At 39.0% G+C, this 19,630-nt stretch overlaps 2 protein-coding genes across 2 annotated transcripts in view; both read right to left on the bottom strand.

The window, feature by feature from the left end:
- The window catches only part of LOC123366679 (kinesin-like protein KIF28P), a 55,660-nt gene extending 40,876 nt beyond the window's left edge, over nt 1-14,784 (bottom strand). Inside the window, exons 1-5 of the mRNA XM_045010324.1 lie at nt 14,403-14,784; nt 10,056-10,247; nt 8,463-8,663; nt 6,627-6,662; nt 1,976-2,200 (exon numbers count right to left, since the gene is read on the bottom strand). Coding sequence (XP_044866259.1) covers nt 1,976-2,200; nt 6,627-6,662; nt 8,463-8,663; nt 10,056-10,247; nt 14,403-14,456 — 708 coding nt within the window. The 5' untranslated portion in view covers nt 14,457-14,784. The remainder of the gene's footprint in view (nt 1-1,975; nt 2,201-6,626; nt 6,663-8,462; nt 8,664-10,055; nt 10,248-14,402) is intronic.
- A 1,084-nt stretch (nt 14,785-15,868) lies between these two features.
- AHCTF1 (AT-hook containing transcription factor 1) overlaps nt 15,869-19,630 on the bottom strand; it is an 80,640-nt gene continuing 76,878 nt past the window's right edge. Inside the window, exons 34-36 of the mRNA XM_045010556.1 lie at nt 19,272-19,405; nt 18,374-18,477; nt 15,869-16,717 (exon numbers count right to left, since the gene is read on the bottom strand). Of these exons, the coding sequence (XP_044866491.1) occupies nt 16,525-16,717; nt 18,374-18,477; nt 19,272-19,405 (431 nt within the window). The 3' untranslated portion in view covers nt 15,869-16,524. The remainder of the gene's footprint in view (nt 16,718-18,373; nt 18,478-19,271; nt 19,406-19,630) is intronic.

The following is a 19,630-nucleotide window of genomic DNA, read 5'->3' on the forward strand; positions in this document are numbered from 1 at the left end:
GTGGAGCTTATCTTTGCAATAAGCCATTTGTGACAGCAGCATTACTTTTGCAATCTGATGCCTGTACTCCCATACCTCCATCTGCATCTGACTCTTGTAAGGAGAAACTCCCTGCAACCAGCTTGATAGTGGCAGGCCTGTTATCACATACAGCTCTGTGTATGGATGACCACAGCAATCACAAATTATTTCCAAATCACAGAATGATAGGACTGGAAGGGACCTTGAGAGGTCATCTAGTCCAGTCCCTGCACTCATGGCAGGACTAAGTATTATCTAGACCAAGGGTTCTCAAACTAGGGGTCGGGACCCCTCGGGGGGGGGCATGAGGTTATTACATGGGGGGTCATGAGCTGTCAGCCTCCACCCCAAACCCCACTTTGCTTCCACCATTTACAATGGTGTTAAATATATAAAAAAGTGTTTTTAATTTATAAGGAGGGTCACACTCAGAGGCTTGCTATGTGAAAGGGGTCACCAGTACAAACGTTTGAGAATCACTGATCTAGACCATTCCTGACAGGTGTTTGTCTAACTTGCTCTTAAACTCCAATGATGGAGATTCCACAACCTCCCTAGGCAATTAATTCCTGTGCTTAATCACCTGGACACTTAGGAAGTTTTTCCTAATGTCCAACCTACACCTCCCTTGCTTCCACTGCTTCTTGTCCTAACCTCAGAGATTAAGAAAAACAATTTTTCTCCCCGTTCCTTGTAACAACCTTTAACGTACTTGAAAACTTATGTCCCCCCTCAGTCTCCTCTTTTCCAGACTAAACAAATGCAATTTTTTCCAATCTTCCCTCATAGGTCATGTTTTCTAGACCTTTAATCATTTTTGTCGCTCTTCTCTGGACTCGCTCCAATTTGTCCACATACTTCCTGAAATGTTTGCCCAGAACCGGACACAATACTCCAGTAGAAGCCTAATCCGTGCCGAGTAGAGCGGAAGAATGACTTCTCGTGTCTTGCAACACTCCTGCTAATACATCCCAGAATGATATTTGCTTTTTTTGCAACAGCGTTACACTGTTGACTCATATTTATCTTGTGGTCCACTATGACCCCCAGATCCCTTTCCACCGTACTCCTTCCTAGGCAGTCATTTCCCACTTTGTATGTGTGCAACTGATTGTTCCTTCCTAAGCGGAGTACTTTGCATTTGTCCTTATTGAATTTCATCCTATTTACTTCAGATCATTTCTCCAGTTTGTCTAGATCATTTTGAATTTTAATCCTATCCTCCAAAGCACTTGCAACCCCTCCCAGCTTGGTATCGTCCACAAACTTTGTAAGTGTGCTCTCTATGCTATTATTTAATGTAAGTGAACCCCCAAATACTTTAAGCCAGTGGTTCTCAACCAGGGATACACGTACCCCTAGGGTATGCAGAGGCCTTCTAGGGTGTACATCAACCTAGCTAGATATTTGCTCAGTTTTACAACAGGCTATATAAAAAGCACTAGTGAAGTTAGTACAAATTAAAATTTCATACAATGATTTGTATAGTACCTAGAGCTGTATAAATGCTGAAATGTAAGTACAGTATCTATATTCTAATAGATTTATTTTAGAATTATATAGTAAAATGAGAAAGTAAGCCATTTTTTCAGCAACAGTGTGCTGTGACACTTTTGTATTTTTATGTCTGATTCTGTAAGCAAGTAGTTTTTAAGTGAGATGAAAGTTGGAGGTATGCAAGACAAATCAGACTCCTGAAAGGGGTACAGTCGTCTGGAAAGGCTGAGAGCCATTCCTTTAAGATTCAATTAAAAAAATCACCTTCTGTAACATACTAGGAAATGTGGTCAATGCATATAAGGAAAATGAAGGGGCTTTGAATTTGTGTCTGCAACGAACTTAGGAGAATTTACCTTGTGAATTTACCTTTCTTGCATAATTAGTTAAATAAGAATTTTAATCCTGTGAAACAAATATGCTGAATAGTGAAAAATAGGGTTTCCTCATACTGAACCTGTTTGAATTGGATGGTAATGACCATGTGAGATCGACTGCTTGTAGCATTCATGCTGGTTGAAGCTGTAGTTCTTATTTTAGTTCCTTGTTCCATTAACCTCTCAATTTGTGCGTAGCTGTCACAAGCCACCCGTTTCAAACCATCCACATAAAAGCCTTGTTGTTGGTCTTCTCTAACCTTGAGTCCACCAGGTTTCTTGGTTTCAGACAGTAAATCTATTACCTATGGAGAGATATTTACAGTCAAAATGTGTTACTGGATACAGCTACGTAGTGATTGAAAAGAACATTTTGTGAAAACAAAGAGAAGGGAAAAATCTTTCTAAGTCAAGAAATGATAGCATGGCTTTGTAAGAAGCAGGTAGTAAAGCAATTAACTACACAAACACTGTTTATGGTAGTTTATTACCATCTAGCACGTCATAAAACCACATCTAGTTGGTAGAAATGCTTGTTACTTTGAATATATAACACAACTGTCATTTTAATATGTATGGAATTGTTACTCGCTGCATATTAATATGAAGTGGCAATCCTCTAAGCACTCTGAATATGGAACTGCCTATCTTTCCCTCCAAGAGTCGTTCCATGCACAGAGTACTAGCAGAATCAAGCCCATGGGTTTTTCTAAATAGCATCAATAGGAATAACCCATTTGCAAAATTCAGGATAAAACAGACAATACCAAGTCACAATGCATGAATGAGATACGACATTTGACAATGCCACAACCAATTAAAGGAAATAAGAGTTTAACCTCAACCCCTCTTACCGTTAGACTTCTATATTAGTGACCTATCATATTCTGGAGGCACTAACCCTTGTCATATGCAATAGGAAATTAAGAATATTTTAGTCTGGATTTAGGCGTCATCACCACAATCTGGTGCTTAAAATATGAATTAGAAAGATCAAAACCTTTTCTCCATTACCCAGGTCTCTTAACATCTCTCTGTCTCTATTATTGTCATGTGATCAAATACTTTAACATTTTAAATCACACTCCATATTTCTAGTAATGTTTTCCATGATATACAGCAGATACTATCTCTGCTGTCTTGTGTGTCTCAAAATGTTTTATGGTCTCAAAAATACAACCTTTTATGAAAGATTCCATATGAAATAAGAGGGAGGTGACAGAAGACTACAGGTAATTATAAAAAGGCGGCCTTTACAGAGGGGCAGAAGTTGGGGGGTACGTGGAAAACTACAATAGGGTCATAGAAGCAACAAGAGTAAATAAAATGAGTGAATCTGCTTAACATCTTAGACATCTATACACAAATTCAAGGAGTATAGGGAATGAACTGGAAGTCTTAGTACACCGGCTTGATGGGATAAATCTACTGACTGGAGATTGTTATTAGGGTGGAGAAGTACAGATTGGCAGGGAAAAAAAAAGGAGGTGTTGCAATGTACATGAGGGATGAGAGGCAGACCAGTTGAAAGTCTCTCAGTGAAGATAGAACAGAGAAAAAACAGGAGCGATTTCATGGTAGGGATCTATTTCTTTATCCCTTAGGTAAAGTCCCATGGGAAGAAAATCTAACAGTTCTCGGACTTTGTTGTCTGCTTTTTTGATGTCCATTGTCTTTATTCTGCTGCTATCCTTCCTTCCTTTCCTTAGAATCAGGAAATAATCATTCACAACCAATTCCTTCCTGTCAGTCAGAATCAAGTCTGAAATGACTGCCCCAGGTTACTTCCGCCAACCTTTGGAACTATAATTTGTCCCTAACCCATTCCAAAAACTTACTGGATGTTTTGTCATGTTACTTTTCCAACAGATGTCTGGGGAGTTATAGTCCCCCATTACTTACAAGTCTTGTGTTTTGGACATTTCTGTTATTCATTCTAGAAATGCCTCATCCACTTCCTTTTCTTGATTTGGTGGTCTACAGTAGGCCATTATTCGGTCACCCCAATTTTCCCCCTTTTATCATTACCCAGATACTTTCAACTGGTCTGCCCCTCACTTTCTTCTGGACCTCAGAACAAGTGTATATGTTCTTGATCAGGGGCGGGCAAACTTTTTGGCCTGAGGGCCGCATCGGGTTTTGGAAATTGTATGGAGGGCCGGTTAGAGGAGGGGGCCAGTTAGGGGAGGGGATTGTGGCCCAGCTCCCCCTCCCCCAGGACTCCTGCCCCATCCAACCCCCCTGTTCCCTGACAGCCCCCCGCCCCCCAGGACCCCTGCCCCATCCAGACGCCTCTGCCCCTGACTGCCCCCCGCCGCCACATCCAACCCCTCCTTTCATTCCTGACGGCCCCCCCCGGAACCCCTGCCCCATCCAACCACTCCTTCTCCCTGTCCCCTGCCGCCCCATCCAACCCTGCCCCTCCTTCCTGACTGCCCCCCCAACCCCTATCCACACCCCCGCCCCGACCACCACTCCGAACTCCCCTGCCCTCTATCCAACCCCCCTGCTCCGTGCTCCCTTACCGCACTGGTGGCTGGCAGTGCTACAGCCTGGCTGGAGCCGGGCCACGCTGCTGCCGCCACCACGCAGCATAGAGACCAGGTCAGGCCGGGTTCTGCAGCTGCGCTGCCCCAGGAGCTCACAGCCCCACTGCCCAGAGCTTTGTGCCGGCGGTGGAGTGAGCGAGCTGAGGGGGAGAGGGGACAGCGGAGAAGGGGCCAGGAGCTAGCATTGCGGGCCCGGAGCTCAGGGGCCGGGCAGGACGGTTCCGCGGGCCGGCTGTAGTTTGCCCACCTCTGTTCTTGATGCATAATTTAATACCTCGTCTCTTTCTTCCTTGCCTGTCCTTCCTGTACAAGAGATCCCCCAACCCTCTATGCCAGTATTCCAGACATCAGATTTATTCCAAGTCTCTGTGCTGCCAGTTAAGTCATAATTTAGCACATGCAATAATACTTCCAGTGCTTCCTATTCCCTATACGCCTGGCATTTGTGCAAAGACATCTAAGATGCTGAGCGATTCCCTCACTGATAACTCTCTTGGTGCTCCTACGACCCTCTTTTAATTTGCCATGTTCACCAACATCTAGCCCTTTGTGAAGCTAGTCTTTTTAATTCTTACCTGTAGGCTTTTCTCATCTGCCCCATTTGAACATGGGCCTCCTCACTCAATTATCAAGTTGGTGCGCAGAGATGCTCTTCCACTTCTTGGTCAAATGGACCCCATTTCCTTCCAGCAGTCCTCCTTCCTGGTACAGCATTTCATCATCGAAGAAACCGAAGTCCTCCCATTGACACCAATTCAACAGCTATGCATCCATCTCCAGGATGTGCATGTCCCTGCCTGGGCCCTTGCCCTCAACTAGGAGGATGGATAAGACCACCACCTGCACCCCAACTCCTTCACCCTCAGTCACTGCTGATTTGCTCAAGGTCAAACCTGGCACTATCATTAGTGCTCACATGGATGAGCAGCATGGGGTAGTGGTCAGAGGGACAGATAAGCCTTGGCAACCTTTCCATAACATCTTGGACGCGGACTGCAGGCAGGTACCATACCTCTCAGGATGTTAGGTCTGGTGACCAGATGGATGCCTTCATCCCCTTCAGAAAGGAGTCCCTGATCATGTCCCTTTTCTCTTCCTCTTGGATGCAGTGGCTGCAAGCCTCTCAGCTTTGGGGCTTGTGGTTTCTCTCTCTCTCAGCCACTGGGGTCTAATCCTCTCTGCCTGTGCCAGTACAGATACCAGTTCTTGATCTCAATGGACAGGAGACCAGCAGCCAGTCTCCTCCCCACAAAGCAACTGGTTCTCCTTCGTTCTCTGGGGCCTCTGTAGTTGGCCAGCATCCTGCATCCCTGATGATCCTACAAGCATCCTGGCAATACAGTAATTATGCCCCTGGAAGCTACACAGATAAGTCCTGTCCTCCTGCAACTCTCTTACATGCATTATGAGGAACTCCACCAATAGACCCCTCTCACACCAGGTAGTTCCCCCTGCCTGCTTCATTGGCAGGGACATGCAGGCTGCATTCCCAGCAAGTCAAGACCAGGGCCTTGGTGAAGGTCTCCAGTCCAGGTGTCTGTCTGGTGGGGGGCTCCCTCAAGTGAAGGAAGAGGAAGAGCTAGCAGTGGTGTTGGCAACACACCATTTTCCTCCCACGGAGGGTTCTTCGTTGTAGAGTAACTGCTAGGCTATGTCTACACTTACAGTGGCATGTAATATACAGGTGCTACACATGTAGCTACACACTGTGGAGCCAAGTCTGGACACAGCCCACCTTTCACCATGTCGTGTAGCTACATGTCGCAGTGAAAGGCTTCGGCAGCGGGAAGCTGCTGGAACCTTTTCCCATTGCCTCCCCACTGTGAGTGCTTTTCACTGCAGTGGGGAAAGGTTCCGGGAGCAGGACACTTGACTGCTAAAAATAGAGACTATATGCTAGGGCTTCAGGAGTATAGGGCACTCTATCCGCCTTAACACCACCAACGTTTGTGCTACGTCTCTCGTGGAGGTGGAGTTATATCAGTGTGGTAGGGCACTTACATTGGTGGGACACGGCTTTAGTGTGTACGCTGACATAATTAGACCGACATAAGTTGCCTTACATTGACCTAACTGTATAGTGTAGACCAGGCCTGAGAACTTAAAACAAGTAAGTTAGTAAATAAACATAAATGGAAAAAGATTAAAATTCAGAATTAGCATAATATACCAACACCATTACCTGCTCATTATAAATTTCCAGCATACTGAAAGTAACCTGCAAAGACAAGAAGCAGCTAGAACATAAAAAGTTCTCTTGAAAAAAAGCATACTTTTGATATACAGTTATCTCCCAAGTAAAAGGAACACAGATTGTCTAGACAAAAAAGCCATTTGTCTCAAACTAAACTGACTGTTGGTATATCTTGTGGCAACTCATAAGTCATGCATACAGTTGGTTTTTGAAATTGTTTTCCAGATCCACACAGCTCCATCATAACTCTCATATCTATGTATCCCCAACCTCCCTCCTTTGTCTCCTCAGCTTGTCTTAGGAAAACTCCATGTCAGCTTATCCATTTTAAGATGGAAATGTTGGACTTTAATAAATCATTTTTCATCCAACTACACTAGCTATTAAGAGTTACAAAATTTCATTCTTGCAATGTTATGGTTATGAGAAAAATTCAGCAAGTGGAAACATTAAAGATTCAGACATTAATTTGGCAATGTGGCAAACTTGTATGATGTATATGGTATACATTTTATTAAATAAACAGCAATATATTCCAGCCACATTCATTCAGAAACCAGAAATGGAAAACACACAGTTTATGCATAGCCTGACCAAGTAAGCATTGCTGTTGGAACCTTAACTATTGCACTTCCTGAATTTTGAGATTTTAACTGTAGACTTAATGGTGCATAAACGTTTTTTGCACTCAATTTTTATGGAGTTATTTTTGTTTTTTCAATAATGAAGAAAAAGTTTCACAATGTTAGTGTAGTCCCAAATAGGCTTTGCATTTCCACTTCATTATGGTGAATGTGGTGGTAAGGGATGAGTTCCCAAGTTTGCTGCTATCATCAGGTCAGAGAGTGGAAAACCCACATCCAGCATCTAACGAGGTGGGGAAATGCAAGAAGATTCCCCCTGGTAATGCCCCTATGCAATTCCTGTGCTCACATGCAGAGCCAGATCTCTATTAGTACCACCTTAGATGCAAACTACGCCAAAATGAATGGGGAGAGGTTGAGCTATCAAGGCACTGAGAGGAATAGCAGCTGGTGTAAGTTTTCTGCACCTGAGATTCAAATGTAACTAGAAGGAGCTATCAGGTTCCTATTATTTATTCATGGTAACTAGTGAAGGCTAATGCTCACGGTTACACTGCAGTCTATGAAGCTCTTCTACTCTGTTATATGTAGAAATTATCAGGAACACCAGAGCAGAAGGAAAAGATAGAAGCTATTTTTGTGGTTGGACACAGATGACCTGGGAGAACTTATTCGCAAAACCTGTGCTGCAATGCTAGGGCCATTTATTCCTATTGAATACAAGAAGTTTGACAAAACATAAAACAATTGACATGACTAAAATAAAAAGTTATTCCTTTCCTTCAGTAGTGAGGGTTGGAAAGTCTGTTGATGCCTGTTTGTTAGACTTTTCCCTTGTATCATGTTGAGGAGAGGCATAGCTAAGATAAAGGAGTAGGTAAGTAGAGGTTCAAAATGTAGGTAAACGTTCAAATTTATAGTCTTCTGCGTGAAAAAGATAGGTTGTGACTAGACAGTGGGTAAAGTTTTCAGAAGTGCCTTGGTTACCCAGTTAAAAACTCAGATCCAGTGGGGAAAAAAAAATGTTCATGCCAAGATTAAGTTAGCTATTACTGGGACAGGGATAGGTTCAAGTTCTCCTGTATTAGATCAGCCCCTCATTCAACACTTCTCACTTGTTATTTTACATTATGTTTGATTATCGCTGAAGCTAGTTTTAAAATGGCAATGGCAGTTTTCCAAATTTGAACTTGAGAGCATATACAGAGGGATCTTGAAAACAGAACAGTGTAGACCATACCTGATATTGCTTGTTCTTCTGGTTCTGAATTGGTTTGAAGAGCTCTTCACACACAACTGGAATTATGCCTCTGTTTGCACCATATCCAATCATAGAATAGCTCTTCCCTGAGCCAGTTTGGCCATATGCTAGGAGAGTAGCATTATAACCTTGCCAGGCATTGTCCAGAACTCCTTGACCAAGATCACGAAAGACCTCTCCCTAAAAGGAGACATTTTTACTCAGAGAACGTAAACACATGCACCAGAATGGGATTAAAAAAAAGATTAAACAACCCCCAGCCCTCCAATTTTTTTTTAAATACAGGTTTAATTAAAAAAAAAGTAATTAAAATTAAATTTGAAATGACGACGACTACCACCCATAAGGCCTAAATTTACTATAATCTTGTAAATAATTTAAATTAAACAGTAATATTAAGCACTATATGTCTGCAGCCAAGTTTTAAAGAAAATCAAACAATTGAACTAGTTGAGGTCATTGGCTAAGCACCTGGAATCATTATTTGTTGAAGTGCTAAACCAGCTTTTCACAGCAGTAGCCTCTTCTACAGGCGCAGAGAGAATATTTTCTTCATTTCAGTTTATTCAACTAGTTCAGTTCAAATGAAGAAACCAATGAGACAAAAAAAAGCAGAAAATCTTGTTTTCCCTCTTCCAATCTATGAATAAAAACTATGTCTGAGGATGAGCTCTACTAGTTCTAAAATCTTGAAGGACAAGGTGACCAGAAACAATCAATTCAATTTACTATCCTACAGATAATACCTCCTCTGTTTAATAAATCAGTTATTAATGCAAGCCATATTTTGATAAATTTTCTCAAGTTTTTTTTCCTTATGTATCCAGCACATCTAAATTATTTTAGTTTATTAGTTAAGAACCGCTGTATTTGAAAAATATCCATCCAAAGACCGCGACACAAATTACAAGTAAAAAAGTTAATCTAATAAACACATCATTCACTATTTTATAACATGACAAAAAATGTAAAAACTAAGTACCTGAATAATTGTAAATTAAGCTAAATAATTACTTAAATAAATGTTTATATAGTGCATACTCCTGGTTAGCAAAAAGAAGCACTAGATTTTGTGAAAAGGCTATATTTAATTGCAAATCAACATGTTTTAATGGTTATCTACCAGTGGTTTCCTTTCTTTAGGAAAATAACTTAAGAGCACAAATGCAAAACAAAATTATTAAAACCATGATTTAAAAATTATGTCTTTTGCTTATTGATTCACTTAAATTTAAATCAATCCACTCTGACATGCACACCCATAAAAGCATTACTATTTAGTTAGTACAGAGGTTAGTAATTACTATTTTAATCTGAAAGTCTGGTTTAATTATGACAAATATATAACTTCATATTAATGTACTTCAAATATTAAGAGTTCCAGGACCTGAAAGCATAAATGAAAATGGGAAGTAGTTTTAGACGTTGGTTTGAAACATCCATTAAGTAGATACAGATAATTCATCTCAGTTCTACTCTTGGGAATTGTAACAATCGCAATCACCAACAAAGTGAGTTAACATTTTATATTGGTAGGAAGTGCTTTTAAATAGCCCTCTGAATACATTTTACCTGGCCTGCATATCTGCTGTTGGATCCAGCTGAAATTAGCATGCCATCTTTATCCTTTAGAAATCCACTGTGGGACCAGTAAGCCAGGTCAAAGGTAAAGGTTTTCATGTGCCCTGGATTCTTAGGATCATATATGCTTGTGCTGCTGGAATTCATAGAAATCACACATCTGCTGCCTGCATCCTTCTCCCTCTGTATCAAAATTATAAATCACATTATCAAACCAGTAGCAGTTCTAGTCACTTTTTTTACTCAAAATTTACATTTTGGACCAAATCCTGCAAGCCCTTTGTATGTGAAACTCCCGGTAAAGTCAACAGGAGTTTTGTAGTTATTTGGGTATGGAGGGTATGTACGACTGGGACACAACCACAACATATTCATCATAAAAGGTCCAATACATTAATTTCACAAAATTTATCTTGAACCAAACAAGGTAACTGTAGTTTAACTGTAAGCAGGGAATAAATGCCATAGAAACAGATTTGAACGGGAAAGATAGTATCTGTAATCATGTCCAAATTTGCTTTTTTCCTGATTTTGTAAACACATCAGCTATTAGCATTGATAAGCTATTGTTGGAAAATCCTTCACTACTGTAGATATGGCCATAACAGAACAAAGAATGGTATGCTATGTATGCTACTCCTGGGGGAAATTATGCACCAAAATTAAAAATTCAGCAACCAAAAATTTAAAAATCTGTGCACAATATTTTAAAATTCTGAAAAAAAAATCTGCATATCTTATTTGTCAAAACAACACAAAATAATCACACCAGTTTCAATTCTTTTTGGTCATTTATTTCAAAATACCTGTCAACAAGTATGTCTGTAACAATACAGACAACAAAAAAGATTCAGGCAATGTTTTTTGACAAATAGATTCCTTCCTAGGCATATTAATACAAAACTGAGAAATAATTCATTTAAACTACAATACAGAACCGTGTTTCCTGCACCCCTCAGAAGCAGTGGAAAGGATTTGGGGTGGAAAGGATTTGGGGAGTCAGGGATAACAGAGAAGCTGAGGGAGAGGGAAGTAAATTGCTGAGAAGGAGCCTGGGTGTGAACTTGGAGGGTTGTTGGGTATGGGTGGGAAAAGTATGGAACAGGTTTTTTTGGGGGGATGGGGGGCATTGTTAGGGAGCTTCCTCCATGCAGACCCTGGCTGACCCCTAGCCTCTCCCATTCAGTCAGGCACATCTTCCCCTGTCCTTATGTGTTCCTGCACCCCCATGTGTCCTTGCACCCCGTCCACATGTCACTACACTCCCCCAGACCATTCCCATATGGCCCTGCACCCCCCCATGTCTCTGTGCTCCCACCCAGCCACTCCTCTGTCCCTATACCCCTCTCCTAATTCCCATGTCTCCATGCCCCCACCCCATCCCTGTACCTCCTCCCCCTGTCCCCAGGTGGCACTGCACCTCACTCCTCCCTGGCCCTGTGCCGCCACTCCCATTCAGCCACTGTCCCAGTTTGTCCTCCCCCACTAGCCGTTATGAGCCCCCATCTGAACATCCCCCACCCCAGGCTGTATGTCTCCCCATAGCCCGTCTCCTGGCCTGGCCCACTGCACAAGCAGGCAGGCTCTCTCCCTCTTCCCCCAGCCCCCACTGGCAGGGAGCTGCTGTTTTGTTCTAGCGCCACAGTGCCCTCTGGTGGGCAAAAGGCAGAACTGCAGCAACATTTTCACAGCAGCTTTTTTCCTGTGCAAAAAATTAAAATTATGTGGGGCTCAATTATGCACATGTGCCGTAGTGCAGAATTCCCCCAGAAGTAATATGGTCTCTCTCAGAAGTACATCAAATTATAGAGAACAACCCTGTTGATTTACTTCAGTGGGAACAAGATTAGGCCCACTAGTTTTCTTACAACTAAAATTCTGCTCCGTGAACAGAAGGTTCACACAAAAATGAGACAGTAAAGGATAGCTTATTCCTTTGCATTTTGATTACTGCATATTACATCATATGATCCTAAACTGATCAGCATTTCTTATTAATCTTGTCTGACAAAGGTCAAAAGATACTTTTGTCTGTAGGCGGATTTTTCTAAGTGGAAACATCCAGACTATCAACAGCGTTGACACAGTAATTCATAATCAGTCAAATGAAGATTGAAACTGTTAGACATATTATTGTCCTTATAAATTTGATGCAGGTCTTTAATCAGCCAGGAGTCTAAGAATTTTGATAGAGGATTTGCTGTGAACGATCACCTACTGTCCATGGGCTTGTCCATACAGGAAAGTTAAGACGAATTAACAAAGATGTGAAATTAATGTGCATTAATTACAGTACATTAAACCACTGTGTGAACACACTCATTCAGAAGTAAAAGTGCCCTTAGTTCGCTTTAGCTTAATTCTTCTTTGAGTTTTAGGGATCCTGCTGAATTCAGGGCTTGCTGTTGCCATTTGTCTGGCATTTTCCATTCCTCCTCAATCACCTCTTTGAAAGATATTTCCCATCCATAACAAAAAAGTATCAGCCCTTGGCTTTAGTTTTCTCATCTTCTCTCCATGGTTGGAACTCAGAAGAAGCCACCTCCTTCCTTCTCCTAGTTTACAATGTGTATCTGGGAAAGAATCTGTCTCCTGTGGTTTAGGCTTATCCAAAGCATAGAGGTCCCTTTCCTTGGAGAAGAAGCTAGAGCTTGTGGAAAGTAGTGATGCTTTTTTGGTCTTTTTCCTGTGCTAATTGTGTCTTTGCCTTTTGGAAGGGTAAATGAGTAATGGGTAAAGGGGCAATGTCTCTTCTTAGCTAATGTTCCCTTTTGGGTTACGGTCTGCAAGGACATGGGTGTTTGTCTCTCAAGTCTCAGCATTCCTCATCAACTCATGTTGAATTGGAAAGGATGTATTAGGGAGTGTCCTCAAGAGCTCAAGTTCTTCCTTTCAGGAAGAAGGAGAATCTAAAAGAATGCCAGACCCCTTACCAAGTGACTCAATTTTCTGCTTAGGAACAGATGGTGGGAGCCAAGCATTTTTCAATTTAGTGGTGAATTGGATTGAGTGATTCAGAGGAATTTTCATGTTTACTCCTGAAAGGTCTCCTGAAATCTGTATCTCAAGAGTGGAAATTATGTCCCTGATGCTACCCCATAATGAAAACATAACTCCTCTTACTTCCCAAGGCCTCCCCTCCCTTCTTTCTCTCCTAGCACTGCAGATACAATCATCATCCTCCACAATACACTTGCAAGCAACCTCAGTGTTGAATCAGGCCTGGTCTACACTTAAAATCTTAAATCAGCATCACCATCACTCCTTCTGAGCAACATAGCTATGCCGATTTAAGCCCTCGTGTAGACACAGCTAGGTTGATGGAAAAATGCTTTTGTTGACCTAGTTACCACCACTCAGGGAGATGGATTTCTTACAGTGGCAGAAGAATCCCTTATAATCAACTTCAATTTTCAAAAAAACCCTTCAGGATACCACACAACCCACCAATGCCTAGATCTCTGCTCTAATTTCCTTCTATATCTCCCCTCCCAACATTCCCATCTGAAATCCTGTTTTACCATTTGTCTGTGTACTCTATGCCTTGTACTCCCTTCTCGTCATTCAAATGCCTCCTTAAAATTTGTCTTCCTTTGTGACAGTACAGTCCCAATCAACACCACTGAAGTTCAAATAATGTGTTTTAAAGGTTCAATAGTCCAAAATAAATGCATTTTAATGTATGATATTTATGTTGGCAAATCTCTTTTAAGCAAATTTATTGCATCTTAAAGCTACTATGAAATTACAAAATGCATGCCAGGTCCAAATATGTTCACTACTGTTACTCAAACCACCATCAAATGGAGCAAACACTAAGTGTTGCCAAACTATACACTTTACTAGAACCAGTTTGAAAAGAAAATAGTTTACAAATTCTTTAATACTCAGCCAAATCTTTAAACATTTTATGTAGCAGTTTGATATACCATCCTTTGCTCTGCTTATTTAGAGTGAAATTTTTTTATACTGGGGAAAAAAAGATACAAACAACTGGAATATGTTAAAACCCTGTTAAGCTATCACCATGCTTATTACAATTTGATTCATTCTGTTCTAATAGGGATTCCAGCACTTGGTTTTTACAAAACATTTTGTTTGGTACATGAAACATGTTGATTAAAAAATTAAAAAAAAATAGTAGTCAGCTTTCACTTGCTTTTTAAGTAGTTTGCTCCTTTACCTAGTATTCCTTTTTAAGTATTTCACTGTATTTCTGTACACTTAATTTAGGTACAACATGTTAAGAGTGTAATGCTTTAAGAGCTTCCTTTTTTTCCCTTAAGAGCCTATTAACATTTAAATCTAAGTACAATCAAATTTAAAGTAACTACTAACCTGACTGAAAGGTCTCACCCGTACTGCCACTTTCACACTGTCAACACTTGGCATGCTATTACTACTTTCACTCTTCCCAGGATATTTCAAGCCAAAAAATATTTAAAGTAAATACAACTCCTTTTCTAGAGAACCCTGTTTTGAGAAATCAAAAACACAGCTAGGGAAGCTGTTTCTTTTTTATAAGGTCAGTCTATTAATTATTAATATTTTCTCATTGTGTACAAGATACTAGTTACCTGATAAATTATTTCTTAACGTAATTGCAGTAGCTTTCACTAACTGAAAAGTTTAATTTCAGGTTTCACTGTTCTGAAGTCTTCAACATTGCACCTGGATATGAATCAACATATATGAAATACTACCTAAATTGTTCAAATATATATATATATATATATATATATATATATATATATGAACAATTTAGGTAGTATTTCATATATGTTGATTCATATCCAGGTGCAATGTTGATTCATATCCAGGTGCATATCCAGGTGCATGATATGAATCAACATATATGAAATACTACCTAAATTGTATATATATATATATATATATATATATATATATATATATATAATATAATATATATATATATGAATGAACAATTTAGGTAGTATTTCATATATGTTGATTCATATCCAGGTGCAATGTTGAAGCATATATATATATATATATGCTATATTAAAAGACCAGACTAGCATTTCTCAAGTCTGCTAGAAAAAGGAATAGCGTTTCCCTATTGTTCATACGATTTTAGGCTTTAAAGAGACACTTTCACAGCCACCTGAGTCAGTCAGTGAAATAATCTGTACAAAGTCTGGTTTGTAACTATTACCTTGGCATACTTTTTGCATTGCTCTTAGCTTAGACCAGGGGTAGGCAACCTATGGCACACGTGCCAAAGGCGGCACGCAAGCCGATTTTCAGTGGCACTCACACTGCCCAGGTCCTGGCCACCGGTCCGGGTGGCTCTGCATTTTAATTTAATTTTAAATGAAGCTTCTTAAACATTTTAAAAACCTTATTTATTTTACAGACAACAGACTTATAGAAAGAGACTTTCTAAAAATGTTAAAATGTATTACTGGCATGCAAAACCTTAAATTAGAGTGAATAAATTAAGACTCGACACACCACTTCTGAAAGGTTGCCGACCCCTGGCTTAGACAATTAAAATAATTGAAGTCAGTTTCACTTACAGGTTTTCAGTGCTACGACGTGTTGATTTTGGACACTGTAAAAGCATGTAGGTTCACAGACAATTGTTCACTATTTTAAATTGTGGTAGCATTTCTACTACTCTTAAATTTTCTAAAAGTGCATTTTTCAAATTTACTCCAAATCTATATATGCAATGTCCCTTTAAATGTATGTCCTATTATATGTAATTGAAAATACCAAAGCCTTTACATAGCTAGGTTTCTGCTGACACAGCAAACTGAAAACAAAAATAGGGCAACATCTGAGGTGTGATCTAGTTTTATAAACGCAAGAGCAGCTTTCCCAAAGTTTAAAACAAATACAAAAAAAAATATTGCACAGGTTCAATACAATTGTTTACATTCTGACTTCAATACAGTACATTTTAACCATGAATGTAAGGAATTAGCAGCTTGTGTTCTACAATCCCAATTATTGGTGCCAAAGGGTTAAACATTTTCTATAAAATTTAAAACAACTGTCAGGTTTTAATTTTTTATCATTATAGTAAGAATAAACAAAATTTTAAAAAGAGTTTTGGCCTAATACTGGAGGGTTAGTAATTATGGCGAGACAACATTAAGATGTTCTCAAGCAATTTGGTCCATTCAAACCATTATTCCCTCTCAAAAAGCTAGCAGACAATAAGCATGTTGTGAAGTATACATTTTTATTTAACATTCCTAAAATAAGCTGTATTTACATATATAAATGTAAGAAGTCTTAATATAAAATAGAAAAAACTGCATTGACTGAAGAAATCACACTCCATATGGAGTTACTTATTGAAGACCGTTTATGAAATTTTACAATAATTTATATAAATTATTCTCTTCCAAATTAGATGATTTGTTTTTAATAATCCACACAATTTTGATGACTTTACAAACAGTGGTGTACATTACAAATTAAAAAACAGTTATAGCATCTTCCGGCGCACAACTGGCTTTGGAAAATTAGACAGTCTCTTTTTGTTCTTTCGAAGAGTCTTTTCTGCTGTTTCTGCAGTTTCTTTCTGTTTGCTTTTTGTCCCACCCACAGGACTTCCAAACGGAGAAATGAACTTAATCTCCACTGGTGGAGGTGACCAAGAACATTCTTTCCCCGTGGTTCTACAAAGAAATGATAAGTCTCAACTAGATTACATTATGCTTTACAAAAAACAAAGCCACCAAAACCACATGTATGGATGTTTTGATAGACAGAAACAAAGCCAAAAAGCTAAATTACCACGAATAAAATTACAGTCCCCACCACACCAAAGAAATTCTATGATCATGCAGCATTTTACAAGGAAATAATTTATACTAATAACTTCATGTAAAGAGCGAGATTTTCCCATGTATAAACTATATTAACATTTATGGCTGAAGCTCCTGACAATCAAAAGAGTAACTGCAAAATAATAATTTTCAGGAAGATAAAAAGGCAAATAAATAGCTCCTGATGGAGCATGAGATTATGCTACCTTAAATTTATGCCTCTTTTGAGAGCTTAAAAGTGGTCAATTGTCCCACATCTCAAGTATTCCAGATCAGATTTGTTCCTGATTTAGATCTATTGTCACCACTATGCCTCTAACTAAGAACATAGTCAGGGATTGACTGGAGCAGCAAAAAAAAGAAAGACTAGAGGAGTTAATCTGCATACAGCTGCTAGAGGGGAGGAAATGGGGAAGACAGCGACTCTGCACCAAAGAGGGGCAAGAAGGTAAAAGGGTATACACAACTACAGAATAAATAAGGCTGTACTTGACCAAGTAGATTCTGGTCCAAATATACTGGAGAGGAAAAATGTGCACCATCAATGGAGAACTGGTTTATATAATGAGAAACAGAAGACTTTAAAAAATTGGAATCTATGACTTGAAACAATGGCATAAACTAAAGTGTTCCTTTCATTGTACTTCCTATGTTTATAAAATTGAAGTTTTGCTAGAGGTAGCAAGAATCTTTATGATATTCCTTTAAAAATGCTAAACCATAATTAAACTTTTCCTTCTTCAGTTTTCCAACTGCAAGGGGCTCTTTCCTTCATCTTAAATCTTACTGAAATTAAATGAAAAAGACCCCCAGGCATAATTTCCTCATTTACCTGATATAGAAAGCCAAACTAGTCCTAAATACAAGTCTTGAAATGTTCAGGTGGGTGGAGAGCAATTTAGGCTTCTACTTCTGAAAAAAAACTTTATTCCAGAAAAATAATAGTGTTCAATGGAAATGCATATTGATAGATTTGAGCCTTGAAAATAATTTAAAAAAACCCAACAACACAATAAATGAATCAAGATACACAGTAATTTTCCCCAACCATTTAAAAAAAGTGGATATGGGACACCCAGTTCCACACAAAGGTGCTCGAACGTAAACTCAAGAATTCATTTTCACTTTGCTACATGGGATGTGGGACAAATGAGCAGCTCTACATCATCAGAAAATTTATATCAATATTTCAAATGGGAAGTTAGCAATATTGCTTCCCACCCAAATGTACTGTGACTGAATACTCTCAAAGGATTGCTGGTGCTTTTAAACCAGTGGGCTCATGAGAACTCTTACAGAGTCATCAAAACTGTAAAACAAGGGATTCAAATGTCCTCAAGATGCAGTTCTTCGGCTTCCTGCTGAAAAACATCTCTCTATTCGCTCCTCTCCACTGTATGGAGTGAACTACAGACTTTGCAAGTTTACCTCCTAAACCTAGAATGAAGAATTTTTGCACTTTATCATCTTTACAAAAATTGCATGAAAGTATTAAGCATTTCATACTTGCTTGCTTTCTGGGTTTTTGATTTTGTAGTTCTTCTTCTCTTCACTTTCTGCTTTCCCACAAACTCTACTGTGTTGTTATCCTCTTCTTTAATTGGTAACTCCTGTTAAGGCAACAGAAAACATATATATGACTTCTACGGTAGACACCCTCCCACTCCTAAGGAATGCTAATTAATTTATAAACATGTTTAGTCCCAGTTTTAAAATCTGATTTATATGAGAATGGAGCATTACAAATTATTTTGGGCAAATAGTAAATTAGCCCAAGTTTTGGCTGGGGGGAGAGGGGGATTTTCCATGGAAAAGTCAAGCTATTTCAAAAAGAAATGTCCATTCAAATAGATATTCAAGATGTTTTGTTTGACTCAAATGGATTTTTTTTTTCATTTTCATTCTGCCAGGGGGAAGAGGAAAAAAAAAGATGAACTAATTTTGCTTGTTTGGTGGCCAAACTAGGAGAAAAAAAAAAATCAATCGTTTGCTCAGTTCTATTATTACTGAAGGAGAATGTTGATAAAAATAAAAAGTCCACATTTCTTAAGACATTACCAGTTATTTTCCCTTACATCAGAAGTATAGTACCAACATCTGAAAATTCAAATTGGAATAGCAGGAGTTTATTCACCAAAATATAGCTAAAAGTTAAAACATTTATTTATTCTTAGCTTAAATATATTCAAACAGATTTATTTTTTCAAGTATTAATAATAAACAACTCTCAAGAAGAAAGCCAAATAGTTTTAACTTAATTACTTTAACTTAAAGTTTTCTTGTAAAAACATTATGCTTTTACAGAACAGGATTCTGCAACAGTCATAATTTAAGAATATAGTTTGTAAAAGAGTTACAGAGAAAAGCTTGAAACGGATAGGAAGTAATTACAAACATTACTTACCAATTCTTTCACAATTCGTGAAATACTGGATACATGTTTCCTCCTTGACCTCAAAAGAGGGGGTGAGAACACAAACTGAGAAGACAACTCTGGGTCAAAATCCTTGAGCTGTACAGGATGCTCTGCCTTTTCAGCTATGACAAAATGTATAGTTAATGTAAATACAAGGGATGGGGAAAGATAAAAATACAACTAATACTTAAGCACAGAATAGCAAAACCAAGATTACATCCCAGTAAACATGGTTTGTCTTTAAATCTAAAATAAGGGTCAAATTCGTCTGTCTCATGGAAGCTCAAAGTTCTGGTACTTTCCCATAATGGCTACATCTTGGTCTCCCATGTCTTATTGCAAACTGT

Source organism: Mauremys mutica, chromosome 3, assembly GCF_020497125.1.
Source record: "Mauremys mutica isolate MM-2020 ecotype Southern chromosome 3, ASM2049712v1, whole genome shotgun sequence".
Lineage (NCBI taxonomy): Eukaryota > Metazoa > Chordata > Testudines > Geoemydidae > Mauremys > Mauremys mutica.